Source organism: Anopheles coustani, unplaced genomic scaffold (assembly GCF_943734705.1).
Source record: "Anopheles coustani unplaced genomic scaffold, idAnoCousDA_361_x.2 scaffold_12_ctg1, whole genome shotgun sequence".
Lineage (NCBI taxonomy): Eukaryota > Metazoa > Arthropoda > Insecta > Diptera > Culicidae > Anopheles > Anopheles coustani.
Window position 1 is genome coordinate 448,512 of NW_026525384.1, and position 23,692 is coordinate 472,203.

General features: G+C 40.6%; 5 protein-coding genes across 5 annotated transcripts; 2 read left to right on the forward strand and 3 right to left on the reverse strand.

The window, feature by feature from the left end:
- Positions 1–950: 950 nt before the first annotated feature.
- Positions 951–2,204, reverse strand: LOC131271195 (uncharacterized). The gene is made up of 2 exons (XM_058272589.1): positions 2,112–2,204; positions 951–2,045 (listed from the first exon to the last, which is right to left on the reverse strand). The coding sequence occupies exons 1-2, from the start codon at positions 2,202–2,204 to the stop codon at positions 951–953; spliced, it is 1,188 nt and encodes a 395-aa protein (XP_058128572.1).
- Positions 2,205–2,520: 316 nt separating this feature from the next.
- Positions 2,521–10,426, reverse strand: LOC131271196 (uncharacterized). The gene is made up of 5 exons (XM_058272590.1): positions 10,373–10,426; positions 10,034–10,301; positions 9,590–9,960; positions 9,448–9,517; positions 2,521–2,600 (listed from the first exon to the last, which is right to left on the reverse strand). Exons 1-5 carry the CDS (start codon positions 10,424–10,426, stop codon positions 2,521–2,523), a joined length of 843 nt encoding a protein of 280 aa, XP_058128573.1.
- A 2,672-nt stretch (positions 10,427–13,098) lies between these two features.
- LOC131271197 (uncharacterized) lies at positions 13,099–16,491 on the reverse strand. The gene is made up of 5 exons (XM_058272591.1): positions 16,472–16,491; positions 13,900–13,945; positions 13,664–13,823; positions 13,204–13,577; positions 13,099–13,110 (listed from the first exon to the last, which is right to left on the reverse strand). The coding sequence occupies exons 1-5, from the start codon at positions 16,489–16,491 to the stop codon at positions 13,099–13,101; spliced, it is 612 nt and encodes a 203-aa protein (XP_058128574.1).
- Positions 16,492–17,457: 966 nt separating this feature from the next.
- On the forward strand, positions 17,458–18,509 carry LOC131271198 (uncharacterized). Its single transcript, XM_058272592.1, has 2 exons — positions 17,458–17,785; positions 17,849–18,509. Exons 1-2 carry the CDS (start codon positions 17,458–17,460, stop codon positions 18,310–18,312), a joined length of 792 nt encoding a protein of 263 aa, XP_058128575.1. The 3' UTR covers positions 18,313–18,509.
- LOC131271199 (uncharacterized) lies at positions 18,456–20,475 on the forward strand. Its single transcript, XM_058272593.1, has 3 exons — positions 18,456–18,489; positions 19,643–19,888; positions 19,986–20,475. Exons 1-3 carry the CDS (start codon positions 18,456–18,458, stop codon positions 20,432–20,434), a joined length of 729 nt encoding a protein of 242 aa, XP_058128576.1. The 3' UTR covers positions 20,435–20,475.
- Positions 20,476–23,692: the final 3,217 nt, after the last annotated feature.

The following is a 23,692-nucleotide window of genomic DNA, read 5'->3' on the forward strand; positions in this document are numbered from 1 at the left end:
ATCGAATCTATGATTGGTTGAGTATAGGTGCAATTTTAGCTGCCTTTAATCAACTGATGTCATTGGATCATTGCACTCACATACATTGTTTGTTCGTGTTGTAAGTGAAGACGAAGTCAAGAGTCGTTTAGCAGAATTGTATATTCTTTTAATTTGCCTGATATGCCGTATCCTAAAGATGGTTCTGTTATTGATATGTGTCGACATCACCGAACATAACGGGCTTTCTTTGAGTTCCAGTACTTTGTTATTTCAATATGAGCGTGTTATCAACATTGGACGAGGCGAAGTTCGTTGGGACAGCTTATATAGATTTATTGATTGACCAACCCACATATATTTTGCAAAATAGGTAAACCAATTTCTCAATCTTCACTTTCATCAGGCGAGTTTCAACCTTTTATTCTGATGTAACATGTTATGTGAACGACGATAAATTGGGTAAATAGTTTATTCGTTACTTATTATTTCGTACAGCTGTCGCGTGGCACGCGCCACATTCTACTGGATGTAGACAAACATCAAATGGAATGTGAACAAATTTCATGGTGGCAGGGCGCGGTTCTGTTCGTACATAAATTCAATAAAAGAAATAAAAAGAATGATTAAACAGGGCGGCCAAATACGGAGGAACTGGTGCAAACGCGAAGGTCGTAAAGCATTGCGACACCGTAAATTTATGCAGACGCCAAAGCATTAATATCCACAGAATGGTGATTTTTAAATGTCTTAGTGTGTAATTTTACCAAATAACATTTTATCAAAAATATCGACTGTGTTGTATTGTTACTGGCATTTTCAAGGTTTCTATTTGTATAAGTTATTACTTACTAAATGATTATCTGATACCACTTCAAACATTACATGAAGAAAAAGATCAAATTTTTGCAGTTACATGCCATTTTGGTTTATTTATATGTTATGAATGCTCTAGAAAACTTGAAGAAGATTTACTGTATTAGTGATGATACAGGCAGAGAAGAAAACTGCGGCCATGGAGGTAAAACCAGTGGTGAATCTGCTAATGGAGTCGTTGTAGGAGCGGGTTGTGTAGTTGCTGAGGTTGATGAGGAATCGGTAGCAACCGTCGGTGCAGTTGTAATTGGTGTAATGGGGGCCATGGTAGTCGTTAACGGTGGTGGTATGCAAATTCCTAGCTTATGATTAAAAGAGGAACCCGGCCACGGGCAAGCCTGTTCATAACCGAATAGATTCCCTCGTACCTTGCGACACCAATAGAAACGCGATGGATATCCGGGCTTACGGAAAAATCCTTCTCGAGGACACTTGAATACGCAGCCGTTTGCTAAGTCATTGAACTCTGAGCCTGCACTACATCGATACATAACAATACTTTTCAATACACGTTGTGATCCACTACGTTCATAGTTGCAATAGGCGTAATACTTGGGATCCTGCGGATATCCGACAAAGCTAGATCCCACGTTTGGGTGACACTGTATTTTGCGACAACGGCTACTTTTGCTGCAGGATTTCTTCTGGGAGTTGTACACATAGTTAGATGGACACTTATACTTGCGAGCGAAACCTCCAATTGACGTACACAGATTGAAACGGTGGCAGTCTGACGGATCCGGAAAGACTCCCAATCCCGTGCATAAATCACTTCCCGTTCCTTGTCCGCTGTTACTGTTATCAGCGGTTCCTCTACACTCTGGAAACTGTGGGTCTATTGTAGCAAGACAAGCGCCTCCCATATCAAATGCTAGGGTATGGCAGTAGGTCGACGGAGGACAGTTGATTTCTGGCAACATCGATGGGTCTCTTATTCCAGGAATACATACACGCACGCGGCGGCAACCAGTACACGCGATTGCTGATGTTCCAGTACAATTTCCTGACAATGATTTGTCTGTGAACGCTGGCGAAAGCTGCTCGTTTTTCTTTGGAGCCTGCCAAAATGAACCAGCTGGTTCACCATTCTGCAGGATATTGTCTTCGAAAACACCAAAAGATTCTTCTGCACTTGACTCTATAGAGTCAGGATATATTTCCTGACCGTACGATACCACTATCAACACGACCTAGAAGGAAGAGAACCCTGTGGATAAAACCGCATGCTTCGGTGAAATTTAACGTTGATGACTTACTAGAAACAAAAATCCTGGATCCACTGAGTTCAGCATTTTTACCAACGAGATCAACCACGACTGATCAATGTTTGAACACTCAATCGGCCTCATGTTCCACCGCTTTTTATGTGGCAGTGGGTGTTTAGTGCTTAACACCGTTGTTTGAGAATGACCTACTTCGTTCACTTTCTATTGAAGCAAGCAACGCGTGTAAATTGTTTCTAATCAAATCAATCAACAACATCAGCCAAATATACATATGCGAAATATAGTTCACGTTGAAAGCCTTCCTCATAAATGTAAACATATTTGTATTTCATATGATACTCCTTATGCTAATATATAAGGTATCTTGCGTAGAACATTGATCGGTTTTGGACACATTTCTTGAGCATAGTTTCCATTCCATTCCTGAATAAATCTTAACTTAACTTAGTACACCTAGGTCAAAGAGCCATTCGATCACTTCTCCGTAACCATTGTGGTCACCCTTCTTGGACTGCGCCACTATGGGGAAAAAGTAGACATTAGGCGATGAATAATATGATAATTTCAGTTACATTTCCTTGAAGTAGACAAGTTAACTAAGACCAATCCAAATTTTGAGTCTTTTAGGACGAGTATATTTCGGGAAATAATCTGTCAAAATTAAAAAAGTCATAAAAATGGTCCACGCAAGCTAACTTTTATTGATTGCTTAATGGCAATGTTGAGAAACAAAATTTAACTAATTTTGAATTATTTAGCAAAGTTTCACCACCGGATCAACCCCAAACCGAATTTTCGAAAAAATACTCTACTAATCGTTCCTGGTCTCTATGAAAAAACAATGAAAATGATTTAAAAACAAACATGATTTAAACAGTTAAGTTCTTCATCATATCATATCTGTCAACAGAGTGTAATCGTTTTGTTTTTCTCAGTGTGTTTATAATTCTTCTAGTGGATAGATAACCATGGTAGGGATTGATCGATCAGTCAACGACAATGTTAAACATGTATTGAATTTTGAAAATTTAGCCTGCAGACTAAATCAACCAGCACTAATTATTCGCATCCGGTCGATTCTAGTTAAAGCAAAAACAGCTTACACCAAAGCTCACCACTCTACAGCTAAGTTCGATCGTACTACTGCAGTATGGATGAACTCTGAGTTAAACATAACGGATTTTTTCAAAGATAACAACAATAGTGGAAACATATGATCATAACGTTGAAAATGTTGAGCCAACCCTACGTAGGTCACGGAAACCCTTGAAGGAAGTTTGCAAGCGTCAGAAGCGCCGCCGAATAATAATTGTTGGATGATAATTACAGTTTAGAAGTACAGTTTAGTGCTTGAAATGGCAAGGAGAATGGCAAGAAAAGAAAGCAATTATCGGGTTGTTAATGTGTTAGGAAGACTACTTTGTGAATCGTTTTACTCAAGGGAAAGTTCAAAGATGCCTGTGACTGGAGAAGAAGCTTTTGAATTTTTGATAGATTATAATCTATCAAAAGCTCAGTACGAAACCACAAAGCAAACCCGTCACGTTTTCCTACTTATAAAGAATTACAAAAGGCCAAAAAGCTAAGCACTCCATCATCCATCGATGTAACAGAAAATAGCGTTAGGGTCACTGCCCACACAACACGAAGTCGTATTTAGTTGAATAAATTGAATCTCATATTAGTATATTTCGAATCGGAATCGCATTATGCATAGACAATATACGAGAAATGTATATTCTTTGTTGCATACGATGCCGATTAAGAATGTTATACGATTTTCTTTATGCGTACGTATAGATATACGAGCAATGTACATCTGATGTATATCGTAAGTCGTATATGATGCCGACTTGGAAAATATACAACTAAACATATACATGGTAAAAGAGTAAATGAGGCCCCGGCCGCCATGTTTTCGATCGTAGGTACACCTCTTGTGGACGTTTAAACTGAAAGTATGCAATTGGTGATACATTAATTCGTTAAATTCAACCTACGAGTATTTGAATCGTAGTGTGTACCGTTAATTTCGGCTACGCAATCAACCTAGGGGTGCGGTATGAGGGGGGCCCATGGGCCCCCCTTATTTCTCAAAACTATAACAAACTCTCTTTTTCGGTAGACCTAGCGCAGTCCGCTCGCTACGCTCGCTGCGGGCGCGCCGCCGTTTCCAACTAATTTCTTCGACTAAACTCATTGTTTCATGCTGTCCATCATGTGTGGTATAGTTTAGTTACTAGTAACTTACAGTAACTTAACATGTAAAAGTATATTAACCCGCATTCAACCTCCACTGCGTGATTAGTTTAAACCGTTATGTTCTTTTAAGCGAACCGTTAGCGATCAAATATTTGAAAAGTATGCATGCGTCGCGCTTTGCATAGCTTCAGGCGCTTAATGTGAACCAGTAGGAAGAGGAGAATCTAGCCCGGGGCCTCATTTACTCTTTTACCATTACGGTTGAGCGGCTAGTACATATGAAGGATGAAATACGAGAAACATATATGCACATAATATTTCAACTGTTAATTTGATGTTGTTGTTGTTGTTGTTGTGTATATTTTATAGAGGCTTTGAGCCGGGAGGCTTCTTTCACCTCTCTTGATGTTGTTGTGTATTTGAGGAATGGATGGCTTTTCTGGTCATTCACAATACCATCAACGATTCCAAACTGGTGCCGACGATAGTGTAGCTTTTATAACAGCACTTTCTCCGCTACATCTCTACATCATCTACAGTGACCGGCAGGAAGAAGTGGACACTTCGAATTTTGTTGATTTTCGCTCAATATTTTTTTCTCAATCCAACTAAATATACTGCAAGTATTTTTCGTGTATTGATTTACATATTTCATATAAGATCCACTAATGAGTAAGCGAAAACAAACATATTTTGATTTTGAGAAAAAAATAATAAAAAAAAGTATCTAAAAAAACAGTGACAAGAAAAAGTGGCCACTTTGAAATTTCGAGTTTTGCATAAACTTTTCCATTGAGGGCTAACCAATTTATTGCGTTTTAATATTTTTTAGGTTTGTTAGCACCATTTCTGATATTTATACATGTATGATCACGTGTTTAATTCATGTTTGGTTGTAGATATACAATTTGTTAATATCAGGTTTTGGTATCTCATTAATTTGAGTGTTACAAGAAATTACATTGCATAAAATATGTTTTATGACATTCATTTACATTAAAGTAATTCATTCAAAGCACGAAATCCACAAGGCAGCGGTAGGAAAAATCACAATGAAATTTTAAACGTAGGCGGATTGCCCTGGTAGGGGAGACATGTGCAAAACAGATGCACGCATGGACACTAAGATCATTCGTGAGATCAAAAAAATCCAAAAGTAACTGTCAGAGAGGTCATGGAAACACTTCACTCATCAGTTTTTGAAAGAACTATCCGTCGTCGGCTTGTTGCATACGGGTTACAGAGCAGACTTGCTAGGAGGCTTCTTTATGTGAGCATGACCAATAAGGCCAAGCGTCTTAAGCTCGCTGAGGAACATGCTGCTCTGCCTCTAGAGTACTGGAAAACGGTTCAGTGGTCTAACCAATCAAAATTTGAACTTTTTAATCGAAGATGGCATGAACGTATACAGCGCAGATCGAAGGAGGCAATGCTCCAGGTTCGCCACATCTAGGGCACAGTATGCCATTAGGGAGGCAATATGGTGGTCTGGGGTTGTTTTTCGTCCCGTGGGGGGGGGGGGAGCCTTGGGAACATTAACGGTGTTAAAACTGAAGATTACAACATAAACATAAACATCCTGCAACAAAATCTGGAGATTTCACTGATCCTGACGGGCCTTGAAGAGAAGTTCGTTCTCCCGGCGGGGGCAAGTTCCACGCAGCCCGGCGGTTCCAAGTTCGACATACTGCCAAGAAGACGAAGTCTTTCTTCCGGTCTTGCCGGATAAAACTGTTGGAATGGCCTCCTCAGGGCCCGGATCTTAACCCGATTGAGAATTTTTGGGCAATTCTTGATTCCAGGGTGAACAAGACTGGTGTTTTAAACAAAAATCAATATTTTGAGGCTCTTTTGCGCGCTTGGGATAAATTAAATCCCGAACACCTTAAAAACCTAGTGCAGAGCATGCCAAAGCGCCTTCAACAAGTGTTAAAAGCTAAAGGAGGGCAGATTAAATATTAAGATGTATTTCTTATTATTTGTTTTTATGTATATTAATAAATAGCTTAAGTGGCCACTTTTTCTTGTCACTGTTTTTTAGATGTTTTTTTTTAATTATTTTTTTCTCTCTAGAACAGACCCCGGTGAATTACGATTTATGACCTTTTATGACCTTGAAGAACCGTTTTGGAGAACCGGTTATGAACCGGTTATTTCGACCGGTTCGGGCCGACCAATCACAGGCCTCCGTTTAATGTGTCCGTTGAACAGTTCTATGCTTGCGGAATTAAAATTTGTAAATGTTTAAATGAAATCAAGACGAATTTCGAGCATTTTGCGAATTTTGCGAATTTGCGAATTTTGTGTCAAAGATGAAACATAAATGTTTAAATAGGAGGATCTTATTGGTTTTTCGAAAAATAACCTCAGATCGTTGACTGGTATTCTGTGAATCGAAATAGTATCATTGGACTCTAAACCATATTTCATTTCTACTATTTAATTTTCTTTAGTTAAGAACCACTTATTTTTGCTATCATTTTTCAAACAATAATCCTCAAACTCGACGCATACATATTTGGCGATATTAATATCAGTTGAATTGCTAGCGATATTACTTTTTTTCACAATTGGCTGCTTTAATTGTGGATTTGAAGATTGTGTAGGGAATTTTTGTTCACCGAATTCATAGATTTCGTTGATGCGCTAAAAGCTATTTGTGCCAACGGTTTATATCCAGATCGAATTAAATTTTTAATCTGATACAATTTACTTTCGAGAGGATATGCACTAAAATTAGACAATATGCCAAAGCGTTTTACGTCGTCTACCAAATGACTTAAATTGTGAACATTACTTCCTATGAACTCATTTCCATATGTATGTCCGTAACAGTCAACGAAGTGCAAAAGAAGCGAATTTGTCAAATCGAGAAAATGTGCATACTCATTAGATGAACATATAGCAACTGCACTCTGTGATGATAATGATAAAAATGTTCATAAACATCGGCAGGAAGAAAAAGTTTCAAAATGACAATAAAAATATAGTGCAGAAAAGTTCTGGCTTCTAAGCCCTTCCAACGTGACACATATAAAGTCACGAATGGAGACTGCAAAAGTGTGGCCATTGATCACCACACCATGCTTCAGCACATCCTCCATTTCAGCGACGAATGGGTTCAGAAATAAGCCGACATTACTGGGCTTACTTTTTCCGCAATAGATCCCTATTACCATTGGTTGTATACTTGAAGCTTCTTCTATATTGAAAAGTATTGGCCATAACTCGTCCTTTGAGCTCTTGTAGATTGGAAGCCCATCGACGTTTACTTTTATGGATATCTTATTTAGATGCTGTATTGCTGCGCCTCCTGAAGGCTACCATATGCTTTCCTCCTCAACTCCTACTCAATACGTCCGCGACGTACAGAACGGAAATTTGTCGTTTAAATATCCAAGCTTGGGTACACGGGGAAACCCACCCCCCTGGGTGGATGGGCGGCAAGGTTGAATTGAGAGGTGGAATGGACTGCTACTTGCTACTAGTCCATCCCGGAGAGTCTGTTCTCCATGTTAGGAGCGGCTCGAACCAGCGAACAACTAATGGAGCAGCTAACTCAGTCGGGGGAAACTCGCCAGTTCTACAGGATGTTGAGGAAGCCACGAGGCGGCTACACGTCAAACATCGCAATGTGTCGAGACGACGAGGGCAACGTTCTTATGGACGAGCGAGAAGTGATCGAAAGGTGGAAGTGCTACTTCAACGGACACCTAAACGGAGCGGAATTAGGGGAGTCGAGCAGCTCATTAGTCTGGAGGTAGATGACGATGTGCTCCCACCATCCTTGGACGAAATCAGCAGCTGAAACAGAACAAAGAAGGCAGAACTATTCAAGATGGGTTCGGTAGAGCTTGCCGTCAGTATGCACCAGATAATTGTAAAAATCTGGTAGCAGGAAAAGATACCGGAGGACTGGAAGCTGGGTGTCATCCATCCAGTGTACAAAAAGGGTGACAGAATTGACTGTGACAACTTTCGAGCCATCACAGTCCAAGTCCCAAGCTGGGTTTGTTGGAGGCAAATCCACCACCGACCAGATCTTCACTCTACGGCAGATCCTCCAGAAGTGCCTAGAGCACCAGATCTCGACGCACCACCTCTTCATCGACTTCAAGGCGTCCTACGATACCATAGACAGGAAGGAGCTATGGAAGACCATGGTATGGCAGCTAGAGCCCCTAATGGAGGGGGTGCTGGGTAAGGTGAGGATTTCGAACATGTTGTCGGATCCTATCGAATCTCACCGAGGTCTGAGGCAAGGTGATGGATTCTCCTGCCTTCTATTCAACATCGCTCTGGAAGGTGTCATGAGAAGCGCGGGCTTCGACATCCGTGGCACGATTTTCACCCGCTCTCTCCAATTCCTCTGTTTCGCGGATAACATCGACATCATCGGGCGGAACACTAGGACGGTGTGCGAGGCGTACACGCGACTGAACCGCGAGGCCGCAAGGATTGAATTGATGATCAATGCGGCGAAAACTAAGTACCTGCCCGTCGGAGGCTCTGACAGTGACAGAGCCAGGCTGGGAAGCAGTGTATCAGTGGACGGCGACGAACTAGAGGTAGTAGAGGAGTTTTGCTATCTCGGCACTGTCGTAACTCCGGACAACAACGTGAGCCGCGAAATCCGGAGGCGCATTGTTCAGGGGAATCGTGCCTACTATGGATTCCACAAACTCCTGCGGTCCAGATGGCTCCTCCCACGCACGAAGTGTGCCATACACCGCAAGCTGATAAGACCGGTCGTTGGGGCATGTCATGAGTAAGCCGGACTCATGCCCCACCAAGAAGGTGCTCACCAGCGACCCGCCCGGCACGAGACGACGAGGAGCTCCGCGAGTTCGGTGGAGGGACCAAATCGAGCAGAACCTGCGAGACATCGGATGCGACCGGGGTTGGAGAGCTGCAGCCATGGACCGAGCTACCTGGAAAACGATTGGTGACCAGGCCGTGTCAGCACGACGTGCTCAACTGTGAGCGAGCCAGAAAAGAAGAAGAAGTGGTGCAAAGGACAAGACAAATCATATTGTTTTTCTTTTCTAAATAACACACCCATTTTAATTCAAAATTTGCAAAGTTTACATATGACAATATTGTCACTAGAAAACGACAAACATTGAAGTTTTGTTTTTGCTTTATGGGCCCACCACACACCTACTATTTGGTGGTTTCTCATCATCATACTTAAAAATCATTGTTCCTGGGCATGTTTGCTCAAACTTTTGTATCTGAAAAATATAAGAATTAAAAAACGATCAATATGATATGCCAACCAAGGGACGATATATGTATTGAATTACCTTCGAGGTGCTAGTTTCAACGCATTCGTAGTACTTTTTTTCTTCGCCAGGATAAGGGAACCGACCCACGCTTGAACATTGAAACTCGCATTGCTTTGTGTTCACATCGAAAATCTCATTTTCTGGACACTTTGACATAAAAGGGCCTGCCGCCGAGCAAAGAAAATAAAACTGCGGAGACGGTGTATATTGGAACCATTTTTCCAAATTCTTCGCCGCTTTACAGTCCACTTGGAAACAGTCTGAGGAGCGTCGTTTTAAGATACAAGAAGCAGTTTCTTGTTGGTAAACATTGTTAGCTACAGCACAAGTCTGAGCATAGGCTTTCTGGTTTGAATCACAAATTAAGTAGCGGGTGCAGTTTGTAGGATCTGTAAGGAATGTATTTTAAAACACAATCAGCTATCTTTCAATTAAAAAATCCTTTCCAACTGTGCATCAGACCTGGATAATATCCTGCCTCTTCAGGGCATAAGTCATCCTTTCCTGTACAATCATCCCCCGCTGGCAATTTATCCGTACATTCGCCCTTTCCAGTGCAGTAAGGTTTTAAAGGATTAACATCCTTGCAGCGATACTGAGCTAGTCGAAAATTATCGTAGCTGCAGATGTCCACCGTCAAGCAATCCTTACACCTTTGCCTTTCTGTATTCTCCTCACATTTTTCTAGTATGTTATGTTTTGACTTCACGGGGCCAAGCCCAGTAAAAGCCTAAAAAGAGTAACATAAAAAACCTACATTTGGATAAAACACACAAACAAACTATAACAAATTTACTAGACCTCCACTTGCACTACGGCGACAATGACTACCACCACGAACGCCAAATTCTTCATTGTAGTTTCGTCTTACTCCGCCAACGCTGTTAAACTACCATCGTAGTACAAGATCATATGTATTTAAATGGTTTTTCTTTCGCATTGTCACTTCTTTATCTCACTTATGATACTAGTACGCCACATAGATAATGCAGATAAACACATCTGGATGTAAGTGAAATGAAGCTATAAACAGGCAATATATTTTAAACCTTGCAAAACATATCACCACATGTCAAGTGGTATTCTAGTAGCTTAAATACACACACTGTTAATTTATGTTCCTGTATACTACAAAAATATTGCTTTCTTGCAGAATCATTAAGCATAATCGTATTAGAAATTAAACACCATCACACAAGCCAAACGCCTTTACCTGTGAGAAAACTGGTTTGGTGACGCTGGCAATGCTTTCGTCATAACGACATACAACGACAAGACATATCTTTTTATTTTTATTGTTTAATTTTCATTTTTATTGTTTTAATTTTCTATTGATTCTAATACATTTTGTGCGACTATTTTAACAAATGACACCAAACTTGCAAGTACAACGAAGATCAATTGGTTGTTGAATAAATCGCATCAAGGAATCATCGCTTCCAGAGCACTGGATTCACTAAATACACTGCGTCCCAAAATGATAGCCTCACCTAGTTTTTTCTGTGCAGGGCCAATACCGAGCATATAAATTTTTCCAAAAAATTCACAAATATTTGTAAGTATAAAACGACTACTTTGCATAAATATTGTTGAAGAAAACGAGAGAACAATCCCTTTAGTACCAAGAAACCAAAATCAGTGGTGTCCCAAAATGATAGCCTCACTTAGGATTTTGATTAAATTATCAACAAAAATAGCATGAATGGATTCAAAAGTCATGATTTAATAATCAGTGGGTCTCCCATTACGATTTATTGCTTGGAAAATTCTTGATGGCATGATCTCCGATAATTTTTCTAACGTATTTACTGATAAGGAACGCCAAGCATTTCGGATAGCAAGTTTAAGGTCCTTTAGGGTCTCGTAATGTCTCCCATCTTCATAAATCTCTTGAACTAGCCTTCCACAAACATTCTCTTTTGGATTAAGGTCTGGGGAAACGGCTGGCTAAGACATTGTTTCGATACTAGATCGTGCATGGTGAGTTCTTGTTGTCTTGCTTGCGTGCACGGCAGCATTTTCTTGCTCAAAAATGAGCTGTTGAGTGTTGTGATTTTCCAGATAAGGCTTTAAATGATTGTGCAGGATGTCGATAAACATATCGCTGTTCATACGTGTTGGGATAATGGCCAATTCACTTCTACTAAGACCGCTGAACGCAGCCCAAATCATGACTGATTCACCTTCAAAATTGCGACGGTAGAAAAATCGTGCTTTCGTCTCAAATCTCGCCGGTAATGGATGTAACCATATGATCCATCAATATTTAACTTTTTTTCATCAATATAATCCACCTAACATGAATTAATATTTTAAAATTTGAACAAGACTACAAAGCGACTACTTACGTTTCTCCACTCATTCTTCCATGTCATATGTTCTGTAGCAAACTCCAATCTAGCGACTTTTTGGTGAAGTTTGAGGGCAGAAACTTTCTTCATGGACTCTCTTACAATATCAGAACATGAATTCAAAGCTCGCAACACAGCATTTTTGTGCACATTAAACCAGAAATCGTTTTTTGTCCTACGGCAACCTTTGGTTGCATTGAAAGCAACAAGTCGACAAGTGACAGTTATGAAAAACTGGGTGAGGCTATCATTTTGGGACGCAGTGTAGCAATAGGACGAATATGTATTACACATAATGAGTTTAAAAAATGCAAATTCGGCTATAATATCAAATGAAATAAATTGGAAATTTGACACAAGTGTTCTATTCAAATTTCTTATTGCTCGTGGTATGAGTTAGAATTGAAATTTGGATATATCTTTTCTTGTACGAAATTCAATGTAACACGGTTTCTAGAGTACAGGCACTGAACTTCATACAAAAACATCCTCGCTTGATTTCTATCACATTTTTTTGGATGGAGTTGAGGGCCTGTTAGGCGACGTCGCATGACGCAACAGTGCAGTCTAGAAACCGTGTAAGATTGAACCATTCTAGGCATTGTGAACAAATGCTATCAAACAAGCCTGAATTTGACACAGCGTAAATAAGTAAAAGAAGGGTGCCCATGGTGCAGCGGTAGCGCGAGGAAACACCACGGGATGTCGTGATGTTACATTCCTATGAAATAGCATACATAATGTTCTAAGATGTATGCATAACTTCTGGGATAGATTATGTTTGTATTTTCATTCTATACGCATTTTTAATGTAAAAACGTCCGTCATGTTGTAGAAAATCAATTTTATTTAAATAATTTGAGTTTGACATATTTCGTAACCATCAACATTCAACATTGGAGAGGCACTCGACTGATGATGCTTTCCGTTGAATTAACTTACTATTAGCGTTATATTTTGACAAAAGTTAGTCGTTGGTTCGCTTGTAAGAAAATCGCATCTTTAAAAATATGGGTGTTTCATGTTCAAAAACATATCCATTGAATGGAGTACCAACCGCAACATTTCTTTTTGAAAATGAAACTGAGTTAATTTTTGTTTGTTTGCCATAAGCAATGTTCAATTCGTATGGATTGATTTTATTTCTTTTTTTAGCCACATTTCAACGAAGCTTTATTAAAGGTTAGACTACCAGGGCAAGATTGTTCAAAAAATTGAAGCTGAAAATATAAAAATCTAGTTTATTAAAAGGCACGTGGGCCCTGGTAAAGTTTTGCTCACCTTTCCATTTGTTGTCGGGAGGCATAAGTAGTACAGCTTTGTCTCGGTTGGATGTGGAAAAGACCCTTCTTTTACACAGGAGAACTCGCATTGCTTCTTGGATTCGTTGAAAATGTAATTTATTCCGGAACACTCAAAAATCATTGGACCGTATGTGCCGCAATAAATGCTGAGTTTAGGATCTGGTTTATATGCGGTCCATGTATTTTGTTTTCCCGCGGCGAAGCAATTGATTTCGAAGCAGTCAGCCGGAGATCGGCGTAAGGACCATGTTTGTGAAGAATAGTTGAAGACATATCCCGATGATGGAGCACTAGTTTTTGAAGCGTAATATTCATCATTGCAATACAACGCATTTGCACAATTGGCCGGATCTGAAAAGCATAATTGCGACAATACTTAAATTATAGTAATGGTTGTGTTGTGAACTTAACTCCCGTAGTTTTCCCAGAGAATTTACCTGGGTAATATTTTGATGTCGATGGACATAGGTCGCTTTGTATTTGACAACTATCATCAATTGTACTGGAACAAACACCTGCTTTAGTGCAGTAAGGACGCGTTGGATCTGTCGAAGCACAATCATATCCACCTACAGTCTGGTTCTGATAGTTGCAAATCTGTAATTAACATTTTCAACCATGTTAGGAATGCGCATTATATTGTCCGAAACTTCTTATTGCAAAGTATGCTCACCATAACACTAGTGCAGCTTCCACAGTCGATACGCAATCCACGACAACTGTTGGTAGATTTGGTTTCCACCGAATCTAAAACGGGAATCGTAGTCCTCTTTCGCGGGATGCTTATTGGTAAATCCGACGGAAGAATCTTAAAACAGTCATCATACCTTTAACTAAGACATCAATTTTAAAAGAGATCTTTACTTACAACGCCACAAACTATCGCAAACAGTGAAGCCACCGAAATTAAAAGTAGTTTCGACATTTTCTTGCAGATGGTACCTAGGACACCACTCTTTTCATCTACAATTGGTTCTGCTACCCAAACTTTACTCTGCCGTCTATTTTATAAAGTCTTGCAGACGCATTGCAATTTCAGATAAGACAAGCCGAGCTTCTGGCAAAGTCTGTTAGGTTTGCTAGATAAGATAATTTCAAAATTATAAATTATATCCCGTAGCACATCCAAATTATGCAATTAGACAAACTGTGAACACAAATGAGGAATGTTTTGGGCAAGGACGTTTATGATGTAAAAAAAAACATTTCTTTAAAGAGATATTTTTCAATACAAGGGTTAATATAATGCATGGACCTACTACTAGCCAACTTTAAATATTGTCTGAATTGTGGTATTCTAAATTGTATGCATAGGACAACGAACTACACAACACTGCTTTTAAGACATTGTGAAAGTCATGTTCGAGAGGAGGATGCACAGACACAGATCTGAGCAGGTATAGTCCTTAAACTGTGGCTCTGGACGGAGCAAGCATCAGAGACTTAACACGTTAAGCGCTACGTCGGCCCCGTGGGGACCGACAGAACCCGTTAGATAGGCCGGCGTTTCTACGAATTGCTGGCAGAACGGAATGCAGTGCAATTTGGGCATAGCGCTTAACGTGTTAACTAAGAAATTAGAGTTTACATTGCTCCGAAATTGAATTAGTGAAAGCAAATTCTGATGGATATCAAGACCGTTCAGACATTTCGTACCGTTTATATGATAACTTAGGAAAAATATAATAATAATAATATAATCAAGGTTGAAGGTTGTGAATGGCAAAGAATCCGACGCCGCTTAAAGGCTGCATATGCTCTCTTACCCAACTCCTATTCTGGTACGTCCAAGTCATACAGACCGTGTACCTATATTGTGGTGGATAAACCGAATCCATAACTCGTGGTCACCCACTGTTCATCATCTACGAATAGTGCGTAAAACCACTTTATGTCATCGTGTAGCCGGAACTTAGATGAAAACTAGGGAAAACAGATATTTTAGTTCACTAGATACGCGACGGGTATTACGACCACGTCCGGTCAGTGTCCGCAGAATAGTCCTCCTCTCTATTCGGCATCGATTTATTTTGTACTGTTTCTTAAAGCTAGTTTACAGGTAGTTGGATAAGTGTTGGTTTTGAGGCTGACCTAGTTTACAAAATTTGTTTATCGGTTCTATAAATGCTGGTTAGATATTTTTGGTGTTTTCAATCATGGTTAGGTTCTTCTTCTTCTTCAATGGCCCGCTCGCAGTTGAGCACGTCGTGCTGACATGGCCTGGTCACCAATCGTTCTCCAGGTAGCTCGGTCCATGGCTGCAGCCCTCCAACCCCGGTCGCATCCGATGTCTCGCAGGTTCTGCTCCACTTGGTCCATCCACCGAGCTCGCTGAGCTCCTCGTCGTCTCGTGCCGGGCGGGTCGCTGGTGAGCACCTTCTTGGTGGGGCATGAGTCCGGCATCCTCATGACATGCCCCAACCAACGAATCCTGCCGGCCTTCGCCACCGTCAGGATGTCCGGCTCGCCATACAGCTCAGCTAACTCGTGGTTCGTTCTTCTCCTCCACACGCCCTGCTCGTACACACCGCCAAAGATAGACCGGAGCACGCGCCTCTCGAAGACTGCGAGGGCGTTGGCGTCCTCCGTGAGCAGAGTCCAGGATTCATGCCCATAGAGAACGACCGGTCTTATCAGCGTGCGGTATATGACACATTTCGTGTGCGGGAGAAGCCATCTGGACCGCAGGAGTTTGTGGAGTCCATAGTAGGCACGATTCCCCTGAACAATGCGCCTCCGGATTTCACAGCTCACGTTGTTGTCCGGAGTTACGACAGTGCCGAGGTAGCAAAACTCCTCTACTACCTCAAGTTCGTCGCCGTCCACTGATACACTGCTCCCCAGCCTGGCTCTGTCACTGTCAGAGCCTCCGACGAGCAGGTACTTTGTTTTCGTCGCATTGATCATTAGTCCAATCCTTGCGGCCTCGCGTTTCAGTCGGGTGTACGCCTCGCACACCGTCCTAGTGTTCCGCCCGATGATGTCGATGTCATCCGCGAAGCCGAGGAATTGGAGAGAGCGGGTGAAAATCGTGCCACGGATGTCGAAGCCCGCGCTTCTCATGACACCTTCCAGAGCGATGTTGAATAGAAGGCAGGAGAGTCCATCACCTTGCCTCAGCTCATGGTTAGGTTATTGACGTCGATTGCGCAAACCTATCTGCCTGTTTCATAACATCCGGCCAGCCGTGGGTCATGTTTACTTGGCTCAAATGCCCAAGCCCGCCGGTGCCCTGTTTTTCATACACCGGTTTGCCATGAGTCATATTACTTAGGTGCAATGCTCGCGCACAATCGTGTCGCAACTTGTTTACGGGTATCGCATCGCTAGGTGCGTCGGTCTATCAATTTGCCTAGATTGCAGTTTTGGGGGTTTTGCTGTTGGTTCTGAGTTGAGGTTTTATCGAAATGGGTTTTGTTTGTTTTGAGGCGGGATCTTGTTGTTTTCGAGGCTTAGGTTATGCACTAAATTTGTTTATGAAACGGAGAGTTCATTGTGCTCCAGGCTGAACAAAAACACGGTACTTCTGTGGTGTTGGATTTTAAGCTGTACAGCATTGGCATGCTACAACATTTAACCCCGCCCACACAACACAAAGTCGTATTAAGTTGAATAAATTGAATCTCATATTAGTATATTTCGAATCGGAATCGCATTATGCATAGACAATGTACGAGCAATGTATATTCTTTGTTGCATATGATGCCGATTAAGAATGTTATACGATTTTCTTTATGCGTACGTATAGATATACGAGCAATGTACATCTGATGTATATCGTAAGTCGTATATGATGCCGAGTTAGAAAATATACGACTAAACATATACATTTTAAACAATGTACGGTTAACGCCTCCACTTTTGTACGTATAGGCATTATTTTTGCATCATTTACGATTCAATCATATTGCATAGAAGTATGATTATTTCAAGTTGATATTCGATTTACATGCATATGTGTTGTGTGGGTAGTAACGATCAAGCCCCTACCGTAGACAAAGATGAAGAGGAGAAACTCTATGGAGCTACGAAGCTATCGTAGCTATGAGGTCGTAGATTCGAGCTAAGCGCTATCTGCATATTTGTACTGTTAGCCCTTGTTAAGACGGCACTGAGATGATATTGTTTCTAGATAAGAGGATTTGTCACGTGTCCGATGCATCGTAACGCGTTTCTCGCCGGTAAACTATTTAAGTGGATCGTTTAGATTCACATCAACTCTTATTTCGAAATGCAGTTTGCTTTGCTACTGTCGGTGATATGTCTGATTGGTGAAAAAAGCTATGCTCAAGTGGCAGAAAAAAAAAGTGTGGCTCTCAACAGCAGAGCGTTTGTTAGGCAAAACTGTGATGGAATTAAAAACTTTATATGTGATTCATGTACATCTCGGAAACCATGTTTTGGTGTACAAGAAATCGACGTTTCCATACCATGTGGAAGCGATGCATACTGCACCGCATTAACTGCAGGGGATCGATGTGGACCAATACCTTCCGATGAGTGTCGCGCATCAACAGCAAGCCAACCATTCACATGCTCATCGTCAGGAGTTTTCCCAGGTCTGCGTATTAACTCTGGTACAATGGGAATTTATATAAAGTCAACAAAAACTACATTTTCAGATCCCAACAATTGCAATGTTTATCATGTGTGTCTTGCCGTCAACAGTATTTCTAACGTGTACAGATGCGCTCCTGGATACGTGTTCGATATAACGACTTTTGCATGCTTGCGCCAACTCTCATCGACAGCTTGTGTCACAGTTCGGTGTGTTGTTGGAAGTCCTGCTTATGTATTGTATGGCACCAGTCGTCGATATTATGCCATATGCGACGGACAAAATTTACCAGCTCAAGTATACCGATGTCCGAACGGAGCTCTTTTTACGTTCTTTTCAGCTTCCTTACCTTATGGTGAATGTGTTTACTCTTGTACGGGCCAAGGAAACTACCCGAATAGTAACAATCCAAACTCCTACTTTCAGTGTTACATTTCGAACGGACGTCTTGTTTACACAGAAGTAGATTGTCCTACAAACACCGTTTTCAATTCAACGTTAAGGTATTGTATTTTATCGACACAATGACGGTGTTGTGTTTTCTCAACGCAATCAATAAAAACCATATTTTCGTACATTATATAAAGTGTACAATAGCATGGAAAATTTTTGTTTTAAAACACATTTAACATAATTGTAGTCGGTTGAACATAGGCTAAAACTTGTGTACTATGTACTATCATATCGCATCACTAAGTGAAAGAGGTAAGATTGAGATAAAGTCATTATGGTTAAAATAAAAATAAAAAAAAAATTAAAAAAAATAAATTCATTCATATCATTTTTATTGTTTTATAAAATGTGTTTATTATTTATTAGGTCCATCGGACATTGTTTGTCTACATGAACACTTATGAACTATATTACAAAATTAGGAAAAACGCGAACGCAGAGAGTCACATAAAGAGGTCCTCATTGCCGCAGCCGAAATTTGTACGAAAATGCCTTACACTTAGAAACTGTTGAGGCCGAAGACTTCTGGCGTCGAAAAATGTATTTCACTCAACAAGTTGGGAGCGTCAAGTTGGTTATTAATAAGTCCTGCTATAAATACTGAGCTGTCTTACGCCGCGTTGCCAACTGTTGTAGGTCGAGTAGCAGGCACCTAGCCTCGTACGAAGGGAGGGTATCCCCTGCCCCCCAAGGCCGCAACCTAATGGCATAACGTGTTGCTTTTTTCTGAATGGTCTCAATCCCCTGAGATCGGATGGCAGCAGAAGGACACCATACAACACTAGCATATTCTAGTACCGAACGCACAATCGAACAATACAAAGATTTAATAGTAAGTGTCCGCAATGTCCAGGTAAATTGCGTCAACCTGTGTGCCGGAGTCCAGGCTACGCTTATACTACAAGTTGGCGAATTCGACGCTTTCACAAGATGAAGTTCGTGGTAGTCGATCGCCTTGGAACGAACCCGTGCTGAGTTGGACTGATATAGCTAGAAGTATGATGAGACTGATATAGCTGATATAGCTCTCATAATGGCATCACAATTATTTACACTTTGATAAAAAACATTTTCAACGATTTTCTTGTATAAAATAAAGGCATGATGTTTGAAGCAAGTTGAAGACGAGATTAGCATATGCATGAAGTATTGTCACGGAAGAATTATTTCAACAAATGTTTGATGAATCATTCAGACATTCAATATAACCGCAGATAAACTCGAACTCTTTCATAAATGCAGCGACGGACATCAGCGAGAATAGTGAAGATCGAAATGGTACTCTGTGCAGTTGTCCTTTTTATTTTGATAGCCACTGGGTTTACCTCGGCACCTGCTCAGGTACTACAAGAGTCTGGAGCGAGTGTTGTTGGCTTTGATGTAGGGGTTCTTTTAAACGAAACAGTTCCTAATACAAGGGCGAGAAGAGCATCTGGCGTGTGCGATGGAACAAAGCAGATCGTTTGCGACAGTTGCACCACACTTCGGGTGTGTTTAGGTCCAAGTCAAACAGTGCTTTGCCCAACGGATCAGCCCTACTGCATCCATGGCACAACATCCGATAGTTGTTCGAATGTACCCATTGCGGACATATGCGACGAAGACATGCAAAATTCGGCCGTGATTTGCTCAGCTGTAGGAAAGTTTCCAGGTTTGTAGAAAAGTACTTTTTGATTTCATGGCACTAACTAAAATCTGATTTTGCTAATTCTTTTTCATCTTTTTTTTGGTTTATGCCAAACAATCAGATGCCAGTAATTGCCATATTTATCACATTTGTGCTAACGTCGGAGATACATCGTCCGTATACGCGTGTCCCGTTGGATACGTCTTCAATGAAGCAGTCCAGTTGTGCGCCAAAGAAAATGTATTCTCGCGCTGCATTACTCTACAATGTAGTGCAAACTTCGTAGGCAATGTGCGATACGGCCTTTCGAAGCGTTACTTCGGTTTCTGTGCTGGTTCTGGACAAAAACCCATCGTGTTTCAGTGCCCGATAGGAGCCACCTTCAATTTCATTACTGGATCTACGTTTGGCGAGTGCGTCTACAGATGCCCCCGTCCGGGAAATTTTCCGAACAGCAACGATCCAGCAACTTATTTCCAGTGTTTCTGGTTTAATCGACGATTACTATTTAACTTGGTGCGTTGTGTTGGTGGAAAGAATTATAATCCAACACTAGGATATTGTGGCTAAATGGCTAGGCGAATGGCTTGCAGTGGTATCCTTTGAGTTTACTTTGCAATAATAAATCTGTTTCTTTCGAAAATATTTAATAGCGTTGAAAACAGTATGTGGCACAAAGTAAATTTTCCTTTTATATTTATTAGAACCAAAGATGATGAATATACCACTACACTATTATCCTCGGAAGATATTTTTAAATGCTGTTCTATATTTGTAAATGCTCTTGCTGCTTCATAACTAAAACTGTAATTGTGCTAGGTATCGGAAAAAAACCAGGGTTAATTAAACGCACCGATTTCGACCTCAGAGAATAATAGGTTGGCCACCGTCTTTTACGCAGGAACAGGTGTAAAAGGTTACATTTAGTCGGTAAATTTGTCGGAAAGATCAGATTACAGGATTTTTCTATGGATAGCGTAAGCATCATTAAGCAAGTTGAATATACCTTTAAACACCGAAATTTAATTGGTGCTTAATAAACCGTTAAACCCATCAGGGCATCGTTAAACCTCGGTGTCAAATCGATAAACTTGGAAAAATGTTTTTTTTTATTTTAATCTATTTGGATTACGTATAAAAAAAATCAAATAAACAGTTTAGCATTTTTTTATGACGGTTAAAGATACCCAATAGATGTTATCAAATCGATACCGGAATTTAGCGATGCCCTGCTGCATGTAACTGTACCGCTTATGTATCTAGCAATCCGTGATTATTTTTCCTGATACCCAACACAATAACCTTGAGGCGACCTTGGTGCACAAGCACCTTAATAAAGCAAGTAACCTCGGGCAACTTAGCTACTAACTGTACTAAAACGAAAGGACTCGCTCTAGCGCGTTAGAGCGAGTTCACCAGAGCGCTCCCGAGGACACCGATCGGGCGTCCAGTTTTTCTTTAACGTGTTGGCCAAGATACGGAAGGCGCCGCACCAACGAACAAATATCCACTAAAATATTCCCAATGATTACAAAATAAAAATTAGCACCGATCACTGTCAGGTACGCTAAAACCTTTCCAGTAGGATGTAATTTATCTGAATATTGGTACGTAAAGAACAAGAGAAGAGGCAATTTGTTTTAATTCAACGTAAAAACGTACGAACCCTGTGTACTTTTTTTTTAATTTTCACAACTATTGGAATACATTTTCTTTTCGTTCAAGAGGAAACTAAATTTAAGGCTCTATTTTTCTGTCCACTAATTGACTAACTAGGGGGTGCCCATGGCGCAGCGGTAGCGCGAGAAAACACCACACCACAGGTGTGGGATCGAATCTCGAGTCTGGCATCCTCCGGTATTACGAACGGCTGACCACCGATCTATAATATACCGTCTTTCGGTCACACAAACTCTCTTCGGAGAGAGGCCTTGTCCCACTTGGGGATGTCGTGCCACATAAAAAAAAATTGACTAACTTTTAAACTATAAAACTAGTAGGCGCTTTTTATGACGGGTATAGGAAGATACATTTTTGTTATCTTTTTGATACCGACATTTTCATACGAAAATGCAAAAAACTAGACAATGTGCAGCTATGCAATTAATAGTGATAACCAGTGGCGTCTCGTGAGAAAATGAGATGGTTGTGCACCTTCAAAAAAAGTCATACCTTCTAAGGTAACCATATAACGTGGTTTATTAGAACCAGTACGACACAACACACGAGGAAGAATTTGGTCAGGATGTTCAGTGATCAGGATGTTCTGCAATCTTTAATTGCTACTAATTGAATCTACCTGAAAAACGAGTTGCTGATGAAACGAGAGAGATGAAACAGCTCATCTACGATGTCCTGCTCAATGTTTATGTATACATTGACTGGTAATTTCACGCTAAATAGAACAATTGCATGAAAAATCTTTCGATTGAAATTGTGTGCACCAGCAGTATTGCCCAGTACAGCATGCCTGCTTAGACATTTTTCAATTAGCTTTAAATTGTTGGCTATATTTGCGTGTTTGTTTCTTCGATTTTATTTCAAAGTTTTATTTTCTTCCAAATTTACTTCACGAACGTCAATATCTACTCGATAAATATATCCGCGGTTAGGCAATGTCTGTGAAGAAAATTCTTATTTGGCAAGTCACACTCACCTCGGGTCCGGCCTGGGTACAATCTAATGTGCACAGGAAAGGTACCTATTCATTGACAATTTCACATGGACGCATTCAACACATGCACGAGAGAACTAATGTGTACATATACGATTGGCTAGTGCACTGGCAGAAGTGCCCACCCGTAAACAAAACTGATTGACTTTCCAACTGGATTTGTCTCTTGCTAATAAGAAAACTAGCGCTTCTTCACCGTTCGTAATGAGAATGGAATTATGAGACTGTGGTTAAGAGAACTGCTCTTATTTGATTAAAGATGCTCGTTTGTAGCAGCGGTGCACCAGCAGAAGTGCCCAGCGCAGCGTTGTAAAGCGTTAAGTAGATATTGAACGCAACTATTGCGGGTGGAAATTACAATACCATAACTAAACAAATAATTTTGTGATTCTTTTTATAAATTCATGACTGTGCAGTGCACAGGTTGCTCAGGTGGACGATACGCCACTGGTGATAACACAAAACACGGCAAACAAGTAATGTTGTTTTGGAGGAAACGAATGCTAATAAAGTATCATGACGCGTGAAGGCTAAACTCACAAGGCAAATAGTTACTCTTGAACGAGGAAGGGTTTACTCTCTTAAAAACAGGTTTGAGACACTTTCTTCAGAGTTGGTGTTTCGTTGTTATAAGCATGCATTTCTATGCACATATGGATTATTGTTTTCTAGTGCGCTATTACTAAAAGCTCTAAGTACACACAGGTACAGGTAGCGCAGAGAACGGAAGTCCGCTGGTAAGCAGTATGACGCCAGTACTGCAAAGAGCAACATCAGATAGGAGAAACTTTGCTCCTACCTTTGTTAGTAACTAAATTCATCTAGTTCGATTTATTATTTCTACGCAAACCTAGCACAAACAACATTTTAACATTTCAATTAAAAATGATTTATTCGGTACCAGAAGTTCAAACATTATTTCTCATGATCTGCAGTTTAGCGTCGGTGAGAAAATAGTTTGTAGTGATTTTCTAATGTGTGTTTCCTCCAATTCCAAGTGCAGATTTCACACCATTACCTTTAACTCAACGACAGGTCGTCAGAGCTTCTCCGGTGATCGTTTTAATTGCCAATGGAAGCGAAATCACGATAAATTTTCCTGGAGAAAATAACAACAATCACATGTTTAATGTTGTTAGTGCATCGGGCAACAA